The sequence below is a fragment of the Larimichthys crocea genome, chromosome I (genome assembly GCF_000972845.2).
Source record: "Larimichthys crocea isolate SSNF chromosome I, L_crocea_2.0, whole genome shotgun sequence".
NCBI classification, from domain to species: domain Eukaryota; kingdom Metazoa; phylum Chordata; class Actinopteri; family Sciaenidae; genus Larimichthys; species Larimichthys crocea.
This window is the reverse complement of record NC_040011.1, coordinates 20,139,637-20,157,471: the sequence shown is the minus strand read 5'-3', so window position 1 is coordinate 20,157,471 and position 17,835 is coordinate 20,139,637. Positions and strand designations below refer to the sequence as shown.

Below are 17,835 nucleotides of genomic sequence, written 5' to 3'. Positions count from 1 at the left end.
CTTAGCAGGAAGGTCAGACCTGAACAAAAAAATAATAACAATACATGGACTTCGTACTATATGTGTTGCTGCACTTTTGACAACTAAACCAAAACACACAGAAGAAAGAGTGATCAGGGAGGCAGTGGGGTGCAGCCAGGAAGAAGTTATGATTTTACATAAAACACATTTCACCTGGGTCATTTGAAATATACTCAGGCCTTCAGCATTCAGCAACCTGAATCTATTTGTGCAGTTGATTGTGCCAGGTCCATTTTGACCATGTTTTCTTTTTACATGATGGCAATGCTAAATTTTGGGGATGTGTCAAACAGACTATACTATATTGTTCTTCTGATGTTTCTGTAATGTTTTATATATATAGAACCTGTAAAATGTTTCATTATACACCAGATCTCCTAGGATCACACCTTTCATGGTTTTGGTTTTTCATGGCTCTTAGTTGTTCATCCACCTGCCGTGAAAATGAAATGATACTTGAGTAACATTAGTCCTCACATTACAATCATTGTGTTCTCCCATTTTGGAAATGTTGACAGTTCAGTGGAGTACAAGGACACTAGAGCAAATATAAGTCCATTTATTAACAATGACAGACTTAAGCTGTGACTTCAAGTTAACTCTGGAGCATATACTTCCTTACTGAGTGAACAACACTTCCTGTGTTGGTCTGAGCCCAGCCTACACACAAACACACACACAATTATTCCAGACAAATTATGGACACCGGAGGGATGCTTCAGCCTCAACATGGTCTGGAGGGGGAACATTTAACACATAGGAGACACCTATTAAAAACCTATTATGACACTGTTGTAGCATCTCCAATCTTCTGTGCGGTCGTCTGCTAGGAAGGGGGAGCATGGAGAGAGACAAAAAAGACTCAACAAACTGGTCAAGAGGACCAGCTCTGCACTGTCCCCTGGACTACATAGAGGAAGTGGGGGAGACGAGGATGTTAGCAAAGCTGACATCCATCTTGAACAACTCCTCTACATAATACTGTGGAGGCCTTAAACAGCTCCCTCAGCAACAGACTTCTACTCCGACCATGTGAGAAGGAGAGCTACCACAGGTCCTTCATTCAGACAGCTTTCACATTCTTTAACAGCAGCATGACTTCAAGACTTTTTATTATTAACCTATATATGAGCACTACTGTGAGAAGTGAATTTCCCTGGTGTGGGATCATTAAATCTTACAACAGCACAATGTCCTCCCTCTTGTTATGTCACATAATGTAGCCTATGCTATGCTAACACTGCAACATGCATGTTTGAATGAATCAACCTAAAACAGTCTGGAAGCCTAGAAGACTGGCCTGATACATACATGGCAGGTGAACAAGCTTAGAGAGATGGAGTTGAATTTTTTTTTTAAAGAAATGTATGTATACTGGAGTGCAACACATAGTGGACTTCATGGGTGAAATATCATGTCATAGCTGACTACTTCATGCATGGTGGACATGATTCAGCCTTATCTTTCAGTTGGGCCTCATATTTTATCCACAATAAACTCCTATCTAGTCAGTCTGAGGACCAATTTTATTTTCCATATGCTTTTAAAAATAAAACAACCCTTTTCACTTCTATGCTGATGACACTGTCTTCTATGTTGCCTTGAGGATGTCAAATGCTGGATGGCAAAACATTTTCTCCAGCTAGAGGAGTGTAAGACAGGGGTCCTTAGTAACAGTTTCAAAAATGTCTCTCGTGTCATTGTTCATGTTTGGCTTTAGTTTTCAAATTTCTGGACACATGCCTGATATTGTGAAAAAATCACAACAGCAATCCATTTTGCGTGTCCCTTGTGGCTTGTCTTTGAACACGCTGTTCAGATTTTGAGCCGGTAGCAACATCACTAATGAACATATTCCAGAACCAGAAACACTCTGGTGGTTATAAAAGATTACCACAATTACCACGAGCTAGCGTTAGTTAGCCATTGGATGCTAATGGCTAACTAGCGTGTACTAACAGCTATTTAATGTCTCGTAGCAGGTTTATTTGCTCCATGATGCACACTAACATAACAGCAGTAGTTACAGACAGGGTACAGAGAAGGCTGCTGTGTTTGATCCATGAAGAATTTTGACCAAAGGATTTCACAGACATGTCATTAAGACACCTGGGCACTGTGTGAACTGGTGGAAAATGGGTTTAATACGACTCCTTTCAGTCTAGGTAGTTAGTGCTAATAATAATACTTGATGCCATCATCTTGTGCTGTATTGAGTCATTACTGTATTGAAATGAGGCAGCTGGATCATTACAGGTATAATCTGTTATCTGTGAGTGTGGCCAGTGTGTCTCTTAGATCTGTTTTGCTAAAAGTGAAAGCTTTTTGAGAATAGTATATTATATTATTTGGAAACTTTGCTGAAATAGAGCTATGATAATCTATACTGTACATTCACAGCAGATGGTGCAAAAAGTCACTAGGTCATTGTGCACACTATATGGTAGCTTGTCTATGTATTCCTGGACAGAGGATACTTATGAGAGAACCTGAAGGCGTGAACCTCACTGGAGTGAGAATAATCTTTTCTCATTTCTTTGAGTGACAGATTTTTTTTGTTGACAGTCATTACACTGGACTTGTGAAGCATTTCCCTTTTTTGTCATAAACATATAAACAGTACAGCTGCCATTTGCACAGCTGTGTTGTTCTGGAGTCCTGCCAGTGTTTTTGAGTCCACACCCACTCAGTAGCAACACAACACAACTTATTACACACACACACACACACACATACACACACACACACACACACACACATACACAGACTGAGTAAACACAAAATAGATTCTAGACTGTGAGTAGACTGCCAGCCTTGTTTTTAAAGTAGAGACTGTGAGTACACAACACTATGTTAGTATGAAAACTGTAAAAAACAGTTCTCTATCCCAAATCCATGCTAATTCTGTTCAATAAATGCAACATTTGCATCTAGCATAGCAGGAAATGATTCACTAAACATGAAATAATCACAACATGTGTGATGGCAATCAAACTGTGACTTTTGAAATTAAACTTAATTTGACATCAAATTGTTTCTCATTAACATGAAATGCTTTTATACATATTTTTTATGCATTGTGTATGGTTTGAATATGCATTCATTCATTTCACTCAGATTTAAAGGATCAGTGTGTAGAATTTAGTGGCATCTCATGGTGCAGTTGGTGAGTGCAATCCCCTGGCATCGTCATTCTGTTTCAAGCATGGAGAAACCACTATGCATATGAGCAAATATCACATGTGCTCTCTTTGTATGAAGGAGTTCAAAAGGTAATGAACACATGACAATTCTAATTTCCAGGCGATTATACACTAATTAAAAAAAGGCAAATAAAATAAAAACAACATAACATCACTTTCTCCTTTTCTGACATGATTTGTAAATATCTGACACTGGACCTTGTTGTTATTTAAACCTTTACAAGCTGTCTTTGGTCATTTCAAAGACAACGTGTAAAGGTTTAAATAACAATTTACATCACTAAAATAAAATATATACTAAATGTGTCTCATGTTTTTGTTTGTTTGTTCATATGGTGCATAGTCCAAAATAACCCTCGACCCAACATATTCTGGATTAGTTTGGGTGCTGGTGTTTCACAGCTAAATGGAATCCAGCCAGTGGTTTATTGACACCTGCTCTTTTTAAAAATGTTTTCTTTTTGAAAAGGTCCCTGAGATAAAGTGTGACTTGTGATTTTGGGTTAAAAAGGCCTACTGTCCTGTCAGCAGAGCTTGATTTATCCACATTAGGACCCCAGTATAAAGTTGAGCCATGGCCTTGGTGAGCGTCTCCCATCCCTATCTGCAAGTGGGGTTATGTAAATGTGACTACACATAAATGAATACGGGAATGTACACACTGCATAAAATCAACAGATATATTAGAGACATAATTACATTTTGATCCCTCTACAAGACAAACTGCAAGAGCTACAGTATATTATGGCCCTCACAGGTTTTGGTTATTTTGTTAAATTTATTTATTTTCTCCAGGGTCACCCAAAAGATAAATACAGCTGTGATAAAAAATCAGAATTCACAAATTTTGTCACTTTACTGGGTCAATGATAGTCCTTAACATGTCCACCTGTTCCGACAAGGAATGACCTTCTCGTACTATTTTGTGTGTTTCTGCCCACACACACCTCAGAGAAATGTTTGTAGAACTAAATCATTAATCTGTGTTCATGTTGCTGATGATTTCATATCCAAAACCTCCAGCTGTGTTTTCACAGCTGTTGGAGGGAAAACAAAACACGTGGTTCAGTGACATAACATCTCCTCTTTCCTGGTACCATCAATATAAATCACTCCTGGATTCAGAGCTATTTGTTTTCAGCACCAGTGATAAACATCCAAAGCTGCTTCTGTTAGCCTTCAGCTTTCTTTTCAGAGGACAGAAGTCTGCTGGACAGAAGGCAGCTCGTCCCAGATGCAGCCGAAGAAACGTCCTTCATCTCTCCACTTGTCTTACAGCGCCCTCTGCTGTTCAAATAACAGACTTCAGCTACCTTTTATACTGCACGCTGTATACCCACACTATTTTGCAGTGCCAGATCAAGATAGTCCTGCCATATCCAGACTGAATCATGAGTTGTGGCAAATCACAGCACAGACTGTTGTCAAAACTTAGTTAATCGACAGAAAAATGATCCACAGTTACTTTGACAATGGTTATTGTATCCCTTTATTTGACTTAAAAAGACACTTATTATTTCCTTTGTTCCAGCTTCTTCTTTGTTTGAAGATCAAAACCAGAATATTTTGGGGTTTGTACAAAGCAAACAATCTGCAGATGTCACCTTGGGGATTTTTCACCACATCTTACAGACCATGATCAAAGTATATGTCATATTGTTTGGTCACATGATCAAATAGAGACCTGACATTTCACAATAACAACAACATATATATTACTCAGCAATCAACAGTGCAAATGTGCATAAAATCTGCAAAACCAAGCAAATAAGCAAACAAAAAATGATTCATTTAATTTCATTTTATAGAGCTTGTAGTCATTTTTAGAGTTTATTTAGAGTTTTTATGTAAAATGAGAATATAATACTGTTATATGTTACATATACTGACTTCTTCTTCTCTTTTCGGCTTTTCCCTTTAGGGGTCGCCACAGCGAATCAGTTGCCTCCATCTAACCCTGTCTTCTGCATCCTCTTCCCTCACACCAACTACCTTCATGTCCTCTTTCACTGCATCCATAAACCTGACTATTTGACCAAAAAACATGAAAGAGATTGGTTTGCCAGGGCAGATAGCAAATAGTAGCATTTTGAACATACATGTACAGTATTTCTGCCTGTCTCTGTACCTCATGTCTGTACTATCAGCATCTCCTGCTGCGGTGCTGATACCACAGTACAGTTAGTATAGGGTTTTTATGGGATCTATGAGTAGGTGGATATTATTTTCATTGGATGATTGCATGTGTGGAAAAATCTCAGTTAATTAAGGTAGATAATGTGTAATAATGTGTTGTACATTTCATAATTCATTTTTGAATGTTCAGTTTTGGTTTGTTTGATTATTGCAGAATTTAATATGAATTTGTTGGTATGAGCAAATCAAAGAAATTATGTTTTGTGTGGTCACCCTATCTTCTTAAAAAGCCCACTCTAGATCCAGAGGTTTTAGCCAATTACAGACCGATATCAAACCTTCCCTTTTCTCTAAGATACTTGAGAAAGCTGTAGATAATCAGCTGTGACTTTCTCCATAAGAACAGTTTATTTGAGGATTTTCAGTCAGGATTTAGAATGCATCACAACATAGGCAAGGATATAAAAAGTTGGATGACCTACAATTTTCTGATGTTAAATTCAGACAAAACTGAAGTTCTTGTAATTGGACCCAAACACCTCAGAAACTCTCTTTCTAGAGACTTAGTTACTTTAGATTTTTATTTATTTTATTTATTCCATTCTTTATTCAGGGAAACCTTGACTGAGCAATCAGCTCTTTTACAGCAATGCCCTGATCACAACAAACATAAACAATATACAATAAATAGCCCAAATGGTTAACAGTTAACAGTTAAAAACAAGATCAAGTTAAAACCAGTTAAACCAGTTAAAACAAGTTAAAACAAGATCAAGTTAAAACACAGTTAAAACACAGTTTAAAGCAAGATCAGTTAAAACTAAATCAGTTAAAGCAAGAACACTGTATATTTCCCATACCATGTATTAAAACTTTACAACGGTTTACAGACACAAGTTTGTCTAATTTCAGGGTCTCTTGCAGGTGGTTCCATTTAGTGGGTGCATAAAACTGAAAAGCTAATTTGCCAGCCTCTGATCTTATTTGGGGTGTTTCTAGTGTTATAAAACCTTGTGACCGTGTGCTATATGTGCAGTGTCTAAAATGTAAAAGAGAAGTGAGGTATGATGGTAATTTGCCTTGTAGTGCTCTGTAAATGAAAAGGAGGCAATGTCTTTCCCTCCTCTCATGGAGAGAGGACCACCCTACACTCTCATATAGTTTACAGTGATGTGTTCTAAAAAGGTCACCAGTAATAAAACGTATAGCACTATGGTAAACTGTGTCAAGAACTTTTAGAGTGGATGGAGATGCATGCATGTAAATAATATCTCCATAATCTAAAATTGATAAAATGGTTGTTTCAACAATGGTCTTTCTGCTCTTAAAAGAAAGGCAAGACCTGATTCTATATAAGGCACCCAGCTTAATTTTTGCCTTCTTTGTGAGCTCAATCACATGTGTTTTACAAGAAAGCGTAATGTCCAACCAAATTCACAGATATTTATAATTTGCAACTTGCTCAATCTGGGTTCCATTTAGGGAGAAAATTCTAAAAACATTAAGATGAACTTAGTTTTTGAATCATTAAGAACCAATTTAAGATTATTAAAACAATTCTGAACACAGTTAAAAGCAGACTGAAGGTATAAAACAGCTTTCTCAATGGTTTCAGCACGGGCATATAGGATTGTGTCATCAGCATAAAAATGGAATTTGCAATGTTCAAGGGAACCACATATATCATTAATGTAAAGAGTAAACAATAACGGGCCTAAAATTGAGCCTTGTGGAACCCCGTTTCTTAGACTTAATGCCTCAGAAATCAAACCATTTAACTTTACAGCATGTGTTCTGTCATACAGATAATTCTGAAAGAGAACGTTTTTCTAGAAGGAGAACATGATTGACAGTGTCGATTTTGACAAATCAATAAATAGAGCTGCACAATGTTTCTTAGAGTCTATGGTAGTAGCTATGTAATTTACAACAGCAGTTGCAGCAGTAATGGTGCTGTGGCCAGCTCTAAAACCAGACTGATATGGGCTCAAAATATTGTTTGCAGAGAGAAAAGAACCAATTTGCTCATTTACAAAAGACTCTAACATCTTGCCTAAGCAAGGTAGCTTGGAGATTGGTCTGTAGTTGTTAAGCTCATTTACATTTCTTCCTTTGTGTAAAGGGGTAACTAGTGCTGATTTCCATGCTTTAGGAACAGAACCAGAAAAAAGTGAGACATTAAAAATGTGAGTTAGAGGTTCAGCGATGACAGAAGCTGCTATTTTTAAGAGATGAGAGTCTAACTGGTCTGCACCCATTGAGCTCTTCATGCACTTGGAGCTACACAATGCATAAAGAACTTCGTATTGGCTTAATGGTCTAAATGAAAGTAAAAAGTAATGTTCTCTTCCTGGGTTAGGTCACACTGGTCTAAGCCTTGTGACACCGTACCACCAGCCTGATCAAACAGTATGCCACACTTAATAAAGTGATCATTAAAGGCGTTACATATCTCAGTTTGTTCTTGGATAACTTTAGAATCCACCAGAAGCTGTTGAGGGAATGTTGGTGGAGAAACACCTTTAAGGGATTTAATTACTTTCCAGAACTTAGCTGGATTGCTATCGCAGTCAGACAGGTTGTGTAGGTAGTAGTTAGACTTGGCCTTCTTAATCAAGTAGGTACAAGAGTTTCTTAACTGCCAGAGGATCTTGCAGCTGCCCAGGCTTTATTTCTTTGAGAAATAATCTCACCAAGATCATGAGTAAACCAGGGGTTACGTCTATTTTTTACCCTAAGTGTTTTAAAAGGGGCATGTTTATCTGCAAGTGTATTGAAAATTGACTTGAAACGATCAGATGCTAGCTCAGCATCTGGAATATGGACTAATGAATTGAGATTACTTGCATACAGGTCATGCAAAAATGCCTGTTCATCAGATTTTCTAAAAGACCTCTTACAGATGTACAGTGGCTCTGATTTTTTATTTTTTCCATTTCTAATACAACCCACTGGGCAATGATCACTCAAATCCAAAGGGAACACATAGACATCTAAATACAGATGTGGTCTGTTAGTAAGAATGAGATCAAGTAAAGATGAACAGCTGGGGAATTTCATGTTAGGACGTGTTGGTTCTGTAACTACTTGAGTAAGACTTAAATCATTGCAAAGGTCTTTTAAGTCATCAGCTGCTGGGGACATCCAGTCAAGGTTAAAATCCCCTAAAATAACAGTTTCAGAATGTAAGCCTACCAAAGTTGATAGCTGTTTTGATAGACTATGTAGGGCGTCTGGACTGGCAGAGGGGGGCATTGATGTGCACCATGCCAAGTCCCTTACGCACCCTAAAGCTACTTGAGCTCGCTGTAGCAGGCACGGGACAAACTACAGTTGGCGTAACCGCATGTCCTGAACCTGACGTGTCTGTAGATAGTGGAGAGATAGCAGGCATAGTTGAGGAGTGAGAGAAAGATGCAGAGAAGTTGTTGAGTGGTGTATGACAGTGTATGTAGGTGAGATTAGATAGAATGACCCTACGCTGAGAAGAACGGCGGGCTCGAAAATGAGAGAAAGAATTACAGGGTATAACCTGAATAGTAGAAATATAGCCAGGGCCACCTGTGCTCTTTGAGGCATTTAGCTGGCAAAAAATATATCTGGTGGATAGGCTTTTAGGACCACTAGAGCAAACAGAGGGCTGGCTGTGAGCTGATGTGGGTGTGAGTGGCAGGAGGGACCTGAAGGGAGAGCCCTCATAAAAAATAGCACGCTGTGGTTCAGTCGTTGGGGGAGAGGGGGGATCTGGTGTGAGGGTGTGAGTTGTAGACAGTCAGTCACATGGTAAGGTGTGCACCGTGTGCTGCAGGTTAGCAGACAGCATTTGGCTACCCCTCTTATTTGGGTGGATCCGATCGCATTTAAAAAGAGAGATGGGATCACCCTGGCCTCCAGCTCCACTGTAAAGAATCTTGGAGTTGTGTTTGATCAGGATTTGTCCTTTAACGTCCACATAAAACAAATTTCGAGGACTGCATTCTTCCACCTACGTAATATCACATAATTAAAACTTGTCTTATAGTTATGCTGCTATAGGGCTAGATTGCTGGGAGATTTCCAATGATGCACTGGACTCTCGCTCTCTCCCTCCCTCTGCTAATATTATCATTATTGCTGCCTAGTTATATCTTCATCAAAGTTTATAGTTGCAGTTATTGTTTTTCTGCTGCTGTGCATCTCTCTGCTCACCAATGGGTTTCTGCCTGTTTAAAGGAACTACGGTCTAGAACTGCTCATGAACTTGGTGCTATATAAATAAAATTGGACTGAATTGATGTTGATATGTTTTTCCTATTCTCCTAAATCACGTATTGCCCTTCACTGAGCCTCCCATGAACTGTCTATGAAGCAGAAACAGGGGCAGTTCACCTCCAGGCTGGTAGGGGGCAGCACTCTGTGCTGAAGAAGCCGAGCAGGAGCTCTCTCCCGGTGTCGGAGCTTTGGTCGTTAGTGTGGGGGAGATGGACGGCACGTGCGGAGGTGAAGACCTGTTTGACAGCATCGTGATGGCGGATGAACGGTGAGTGTTCTGGAACATGAGTGTGTGTTGTTCCCTCCGGTAACGTTAAAGCTCCTGCTGACTCATTACGTCATCAGACTCCTGACCCTCTGACAGCAGCTGTTAGGATAGACACGAGCTGTGTGTTCTCAGCTAAATATCACACGGTTATTATCGTGGAGTATGCAGGTTCCGCGGGGAGGGCTTCCAGGAGGGCTACGAGAAGGGGGCCCGCCGAGGACTGCAGGACGGCCGCAGACATGGAGCCTGCCACGGGGCCAAGCTGTCCACAGAGGTGAGTGCGCCTGATGTTCTGTCAGAGGTCCACGCAGAACATGCTGACACCTTCATTCTTCATGCTGACTCTCTCTGACTCCTCCAGATCTCCTTCTATTACGGCTTCGCCGTCACGTGGAAATGTCTCCTCCAGAGACAGAACACCGACATCAAATCCAGGTAGAGTCTCCTCAAGCAGCCGGTGTTCCGGTTTAACCAGCGACCAGGTTAACCGGGGACCTGGATATCGTCATTACATCAGCTGTTAAAAACAGGAAGTGAACAGCAGCTGTTTGTTAGTTCACGTGCTGTGTTCTAAGATCAGTTCAGAGTGAATATCAAATATCACTTCTACATTTGACTGACCACAAAGCAAAAAGTCATCAGCTGTTTTATTCAGTTATAAAACCACTTAACAGACATTGTAACTTTTTTTTTGAACAAAATCATCATCCCCCTCAAAAAATAATAACTTCATAGTTTCTAAAGATGTTGGTGGTCATGAGCAGCTTCCTGTGAACAAGCAGATAAATGACTGACTACAGCTTGTTGGACCTTGTTGTACTTTTTCAGTCTGGTTGCACTAAAAGAGTGAGTGTCCTGTTTTATAATTGTGTGTGTGTGTGTGTGTGTGTGTTAGGAAGCGTATGAAAGCATTGGAGTCTCTCTTGGGTTTGATCCAAAACTCCCCTCATGACGATCCACAGTCTGCAAAGCTCCAGGAGGACATGGATAAACTTCGTGCCAAGTTCAGACAGGTAATTTCTCTGTGTATGTGTGTGTTCGTAGTTAAGATTGTCCCAGGGTCACAGTCAGTTCTGTCAGAGGTTAAAAATACAGCACATACGTTGGACTTCATATCCTCACCTGTTCAGTGTCCAGGAGTCCTTCTTTTCTGTTACTGTATTACTTTGACAATAAATCAAGTGGTCATTTCCATTTAGTATCTGGCTTCCTGAAATCTGCAGACACCTTTGATCCTTTAAAGCCGTGTTACAGTTTAACATTACATTTCAAAAATGATTCTTGTTGAAAACTGAATTTATGTGGTGTTACATTCAGCAGAAAAACACCAATTGTTGAGTTTTTCAAAAAATCATTATTGTTCTTTATGTAAATATCAGGCAGCAGATAGTAATGCTTACTTCAATGATGAAGCTAATTAACCTGCAGATAAACCAAGTTACCTTTCATACTGACCTTTTTGTGGGCAAGTTTTTCCTCACTCAAACCGAGGGTCTAAGGACAGAGGATGTCACTCCCTGTACAGATTGTAAAGCCCTCAGAGGCAAATGCACTTTGTGACTTTGGGCTATACAAATAAAATTTGATTGATTGACCTGCAGAAAGTAACTAGTACATAAAAACATTTATTATAGTTCTACATGCTGCCAATTCCCCATGACCTCAAGGTAAGTAGTAATAATGTGAAGTTGTTGGAGCAGATACAGAGCAGGCATGCCTGTCACTTAGTATGAGATCTTCATTTAATGTTACCTGCAGACACCTGTTCGAGTTCTTCTAGTTCAGTGAAACCAAAATAAAACCAGGTGTGAAAGCCATTTCAGTAAACAGAATCAATAATAAAAATGAATGGTCTACACACTGAACCACAACCTGAGCAGAACTACAATGACTGTATCTGAATGCATCTTGTCAGTCTAGACACTGAGGAGTAATGTTTGACATACTACATAGTTACTGCATGTGAGCTAACCTGTGTTAACGTCCAGGTCTGCTCTATGCTGAGTGTCCCGACTGACTTCAAGGATTACATCAAAACTGCTGCAGGGACTTCTTTCTGAATCTTTGATGATGATGATGAGAAGAAGGAGGAAAAGGAGCTGAACTGATGTCTGCGGCCTGGACAGAGAGAAGCTAAGCTGCTGTTGGACAGCAGTCCTGATGTCAATCTCCCAGGGGGCATCCAATGATCGGTTTGCAGTAGATTTATTAGATGGTTTGAGATGAATCACATGTTTCAAGATCCTCAGTCCTCATGTACCATGACTGCAGTCAGTGTGTAAGATGATGAAGAGGGGAGACCCTAATAACAAACCTCTGAACATGATTGTTGTCTAGTATTTGGATTGTTGGGAGGTTTGACTAAACTGACTAAATATCTGAAGCACCCCGTGCATCTTCTCAGCAGTGGTGGAAAGTAAGTCATTTCACTTGGTGCTACTTTGTACTCCCCTCCTTGAGTTTTTCTGACAGCTACAGTGGTGGCCAAAATTATTAGAATACTTGGCATACTTAAGAGGTTTCAGTTGTTTTTGTTGAATTGGTCATTAAAATACCCATAAAACAAATGAAATATCTACAGTGTTATCATTATACTCTATAAACCATAGAATAGAGCCATCATAAGAAAATTTAGGTCATTTTACTAAAAAAAAAAAAAAAAATCTAGGCCTGTGTCTTGAGATGCAGTCCAAGCACTGTAAAGTCACTTTAGACTGCCATGATGCCACCAATTCACACCAGATCCAAAAGAGGAGAGGTACAAAAAAGACACTTTCAGACAGGCAAGTGAATCATCTCAAAATTCTCAGTCTTAAGGACTAAAGAAAGACCTCACGAGAACTGTGTGACAAGATCAACGCCACAATGACTAATGGTGCTACAGTGTCTTCAAGAACTGTGTGTCAGAAACTGGGTGAAGAAGGACTTGTTGGCAGAATAGAAGCAAAAAAAGCATTACTGAAAGAAGCAGAGTGAAACACCTGAAATCTGCAAAAGAACACAAGAAATGGACAAAGGAAGATTGGCATAAAGTGTTGTTTGAAGTTTGGCAACAAGTGAAGAGTGTATGTTGGACGGTGGGGAGGAGGAGAGATAAAAAAAAGTGTCTCTTGCCAACAGTTAAACACAGAGGGGGTAGTATTATGGTGTGGGGCCACTTCAGCCTCAGGAACAGGTGACTTAGTGAAAACTGATGCATCATGGGTAGGAAAGTATACCACAGCATTCTGGTGAGACACAGAATAGCATCTGGGAGTTATCTTATTAGGCCTGGATTTATTTTCCAAAGGGTTCTTCTAACTATTGTCTGAACCACCTGTGACAGAAGGAATCTGCTGAAACATTGGAAATGATGGACTGGCTCCCTCAGAGTCTGGACCTCAAGCCCATAGAGACAATTTGGGGCGAGTTGGAAAATAAACTGGATAGATCTGTTGTAGATTGAAAGGAAAGGCTTGAGTTGCAGAAGGCACGGGATAACATTAGTGTTGAAGTTCTCAGGAAATATATTGACACAATGCCAGAGAGATGTGCTGCTTTAACTGCTGCAAAAGGTGGACATACTAAATATTCAAGTTAAAAGTGGATCAAATCAGTAGGACTGGCTTCATTTGATATTTGTTGTGCTAAGAGTAAGCTCTGCATGTTTCATGAACATTATATAATGAACACTCCCAAAAATGACCCTCCAGTTGAACCAACACACACTAAACGCTGTCACCTTTACAAAGGAGATTTATTACAGCATTTCATTCATCTCGAAGTACGTTATACACCTCACACAGATACAATGCGGATGAAATGAACGCCACCTCCACCAGCCACAACAAGAAAAAGTAACAGAATTCTATTTTCATTCTACATAAAGAACACAGTATTGTTATTGCCGTCATATCGTGCTCATCTGGTTTAATAAAATGAAAATCTGAATGCAGGACTTGATGGCTCCATTTTTGTTCATTGGTGTTTTGTTATCTGTTAACTGTTTAAGTAACTGAAAGAGAGATAGCAGAATGTTCCACACAGGAGCACCCTGCTGATTTTCTTACTGTTCTATATTTAACTGTACATTAACAAATCATAAAACACTTGAATTTGTCAACTTGGGTTTTTGGAAATCAAGATAGATTTTTTGAACCAGATGATTATCTAATTAATGTCAGCTGCAGCATTGTTGACCACAAAATCCTCCTGGATTGCTTGATACCATTGACATCTTTGGTCCACTCTTGATTGACACCCAGATCAGATCAGGCTCTCACCACCTGTTGATCTAGAAGAATCAGTCATGTACTAATATATTTAGTCCAGGCTGGACTACTGTAACTCACTCTACCCAGGCATGTTTCAGACTACCAGTACCCAACTTAAAACTAACTAATGCTGCAAACAAGGTCCAAGAAACAAGGCCACATCACCCACATTTTGGTGTCCTTACATTGGCTTCCTGTTCACTTCAGGATCAATTTTAAATTCCTTCTTGTCTGTATATTTCTTCATGGTCTCCCCCCCTACATATACCTCTTCTCACAACTGGTGCCGTGTTGGCTGTGCCCATTTTTATGATGGATATTTTACAGCATGCAAGACCATAATCACAACCTTTCTTTCTCAAACACACACATAGACACCACTGTCGAGCAGAGCTTCTTTCAGGGATAACAGCAGTCACAGCAGTCATTTTGAATTCATATTATATATACAGAAGCCTTCTAGCAGATTCAGTTCAATTTTATTTTATTTATATAGCTCCAAATCATAACATTAATTATCTCATGACACTTTCCATACAGAGCAGGCCTAGACCACTCTTTATAATATGGTCTATAGAGTCCTATTGGTCCATTGGTGGACGGTGGACAGTAGATTGTAGTAGTCAGTACATGTGCAGCAGCATCATCATTCTGAACTAGAACATTTCTAAAGAAATTTTGAGTGTGCCTGACTCTGGCCCCGTCGCCCCATACATTATTACTGACACTGCTCAGAAAATTCAGTACTAGAAAATTTTGAGAGTGACGAGTGGGCTGTTGCCAGGGGTCTGTATTCAAAAAGCACACCTCAAATAGTCATTTTTAACATGTTTATTTAGACACAGGAGCAGCTAGCGCTTACGTGCTAGCAATTAACATGTTAGCATTAGCATGTTAACATTAGCATGTTAGCATTTACATGTTACCATTAGCATGTTAGCATTTACATGTTACCATTAGCATGTTAGCAATGATGCATTCGCACGCTAGCAATTAACATGTTAACAGTAATGCGCTAGCAATTAACGTTAGCATGTTATCATTAGCATGTTATCCCTGATGCACTAGCAATTAACATTAGCCTGTTAGCCTTAGGAATCAGCATTAGCATGTTAGCATTAACATGTTAACATTAGCATGTTAATGCTGATGCGCTGAAGCTCTAGCAATTAACATTAGCATGTTATCATTAGCATGTTAGCCCTGATGCGCTAGCAATTAACATTAGCCTGTTAGCCTTAGCAATCAGCATTAGCATGTTAGCATTAACATGTTAACGCTAGCATGTTAATGCTGATGCGCTAGCAATTAACATTAGCATGTTATCATTAGCATGTTATTGTTGATGCACTAGCAATTACCTTTAGCATGTTATCATTACTATGTTATCATTTGCATGTTAGCGTTAGCATGTTAACAATTAACATGTTAATGCCGATGCGCTGACGCGCTACCAATTACCGTTAGCATGTTGACATTAGCATGTTACCGATGATGCGCTAGCTGTTAACTTAGCATGTTATCATTAGCATGTTAATGCTGATGCGCTAACAATTAACATTAGCATGTTAGCATTATCATGTTAACATTAACATGTTAGCGCTGATGCGCTAGCAATTAATATTACCATGGTTACATTAGCATGTTACTGTTGCTGCGTTAGCAATTAACATTAGCATGTTACCGTTAGCATGTTACCATTAGCATGTTACCATTAGCATGTTAACATAAGCATGTTAACATTAGCATTTTAACATTAGCATATTAACATTAGCATGTTACCGTTGATGCGCTAGCAATTAACATTAGCATGTTAACATTAGAATGTTAACATTAGCATGTTAACACTAGCAATTAACATTAGCATGTTAACATTAGCAATTAATATTAGCATGTTAACATTAACACGTAAGACCTTCCCTCGAACGGAAGGATCTCACGCAAAAATCATATTTCCAATCATTGAACCAACTGAACCTGAAGCAGGCTGAGCCCTTCCTAAACGTCTACATATTTGTTTTGTGTCGATAAGTGAAGAAATGTGTCCTCAAGAGCAATTCAGAGAAACGTTACTTCTGCTTTCCTCCAGAAAATTTCCCGCCTTTTTAACATGGCAGTCTATGAGGCTTTCGGTGGGTGTTTCTGCTGCATATTTGCGTCTCCCGCCAAAACTATATATCTGACAACAGGTGAATGTGAGTGAGAGGACAAACTTTCCTACGTTTCTATGTATAAATCGTGTCTGTAGTGGGGCATTTGAGGCCACGGTAGTCGAATACGTTTTATTTTTATTCTCTCCTCTCTATTCTCGCAATACACACCCATTAATTTTTTTTGCATGGTTTTTGGCGCTTTTTGGCAAAACCGTTTGCCGAAACTCTTAGAAAAGACATAGCACAACGTTCCCGGCTGAGCCGCACGTTTTTATACCCGTTTTGTGTGTGTGTGACAAAAACTCTAGGAGGAGATGCGAACCAAAAAAACAGGTGTAAGAATAATAACTAGAAAATTTCTAAAGAAATTTTGAATGTGCCTGACTCTGGCCCCGTCACCGCTATACATTATTACTGACACTGCTCAGCAAATTCAGTACTAGAAAATTCCCGCACACCTCAAATAGTCATTTTTAACATGTTTATTTAGACACAGGAGCAGCTAGCCTTTACATGCTAGCAATTAACATTAGCATGTTAGCATTAGCATTTTAACATTAGCAATTTAGCGCTGATGCGCTAGTAATAAACATTAGCATGTTAGCATTTGCATGTTAGCATTAGCATTATATCATTAGCATGTTAACATTAACATGTATTTATTTCTTAGTGGCTAATGTTAATTAACATTAACATGTCACCATTAGCATGTTAGCGCTGATGTGCTCACACGCTAGCAATTAACATTAGCATGTTAATATTATCATGTTAGTATTAACATGTTAGCGCTGATGCGCTAGCTATTAACATTAGCATGTTAAGATTAGCATGTTAATGTTAACATGTTACCATTAGCATGTTAGCGCTGATGCGCTCACGCGCTAGCAATTAACATTAACATGTTAGTATTAACATGTTAACGCTAATGCGCTGACACGCTAGCAATTAATATTAGCCTGTAAACATTAACATGTTGACATTAGCATGTTAGCACTGATGCACTAGCAATTAACATTAGCATGTTAGCATTAGCATGTTAATGTTAGCATTTTACCATTAGCATGTTAGCGCTGATGCGCTCACGCGCTAGCAATTAACATTAACATGTTAGTATTAACATGTTAACGCTAATGCGCTGACACGCTAGCAATTAATATTAGCCTGTTAACATTAACATGTTGACATTAGCATGTTAACGCTGATGCGCTAGCAATTAACATTAGCTTGTTAACATTAGCAATTAGCATGTTATCATCAGCATGTTAACGTTGATGCGCTAGCAATTAACATTAGCATGTTAGCATCAGCATGTTAACATTCGCGTGTTAACGCTAATGCGCTGACGCGCTAGCAATTAACGTTAGCATGTTACCATTAACAAGTTAACATTAGCATGTATTTCATTCTTAGTGGACTATGTTAATTAGCGCTAACGCTAGCTGTAAAGAAAACCATCATTTTCCGACTAAGCCTGGATTTTTGGAGCAAAACACAAGGTTAGCAGAACCCCGCAACAATGAATATGTTAGCTTAAATGAATCCACTCCTCC

At 39.2% G+C, this 17,835-nt stretch overlaps 1 protein-coding gene across 1 annotated transcript; it reads left to right on the top strand.

The window, feature by feature from the left end:
* The first annotated feature begins 9,750 nt into the window (after positions 1-9,750).
* On the top strand, positions 9,751-13,811 carry lto1 (LTO1 maturation factor of ABCE1). The gene is made up of 5 exons (XM_010755465.3): positions 9,751-9,879; positions 10,048-10,153; positions 10,241-10,314; positions 10,775-10,892; positions 11,868-13,811. The coding sequence occupies exons 1-5, from the start codon at positions 9,821-9,823 to the stop codon at positions 11,937-11,939; spliced, it is 429 nt and encodes a 142-aa protein (XP_010753767.2). The 5' UTR covers positions 9,751-9,820; the 3' UTR covers positions 11,940-13,811.
* The last annotated feature ends 4,024 nt before the right edge of the window (positions 13,812-17,835 follow it).

Excerpts from the sequence above, each read along its gene's own strand:
- lto1 (XM_010755465.3), top strand. The coding sequence starts at position 9,821 with ATGGACGGCACGTGCGGAGGTGAAGACCTGTTTGACAGCATCGTGATG. Across the intron at positions 10,315-10,774 it reads AACACCGACATCAAATCCAG|GAAGCGTATGAAAGCATTGG; the intron begins GTAGAGTCTCCT and ends TGTGTGTGTTAG. Across the intron at positions 10,893-11,867 it reads TTCGTGCCAAGTTCAGACAG|GTCTGCTCTATGCTGAGTGT; the intron begins GTAATTTCTCTG and ends GTTAACGTCCAG.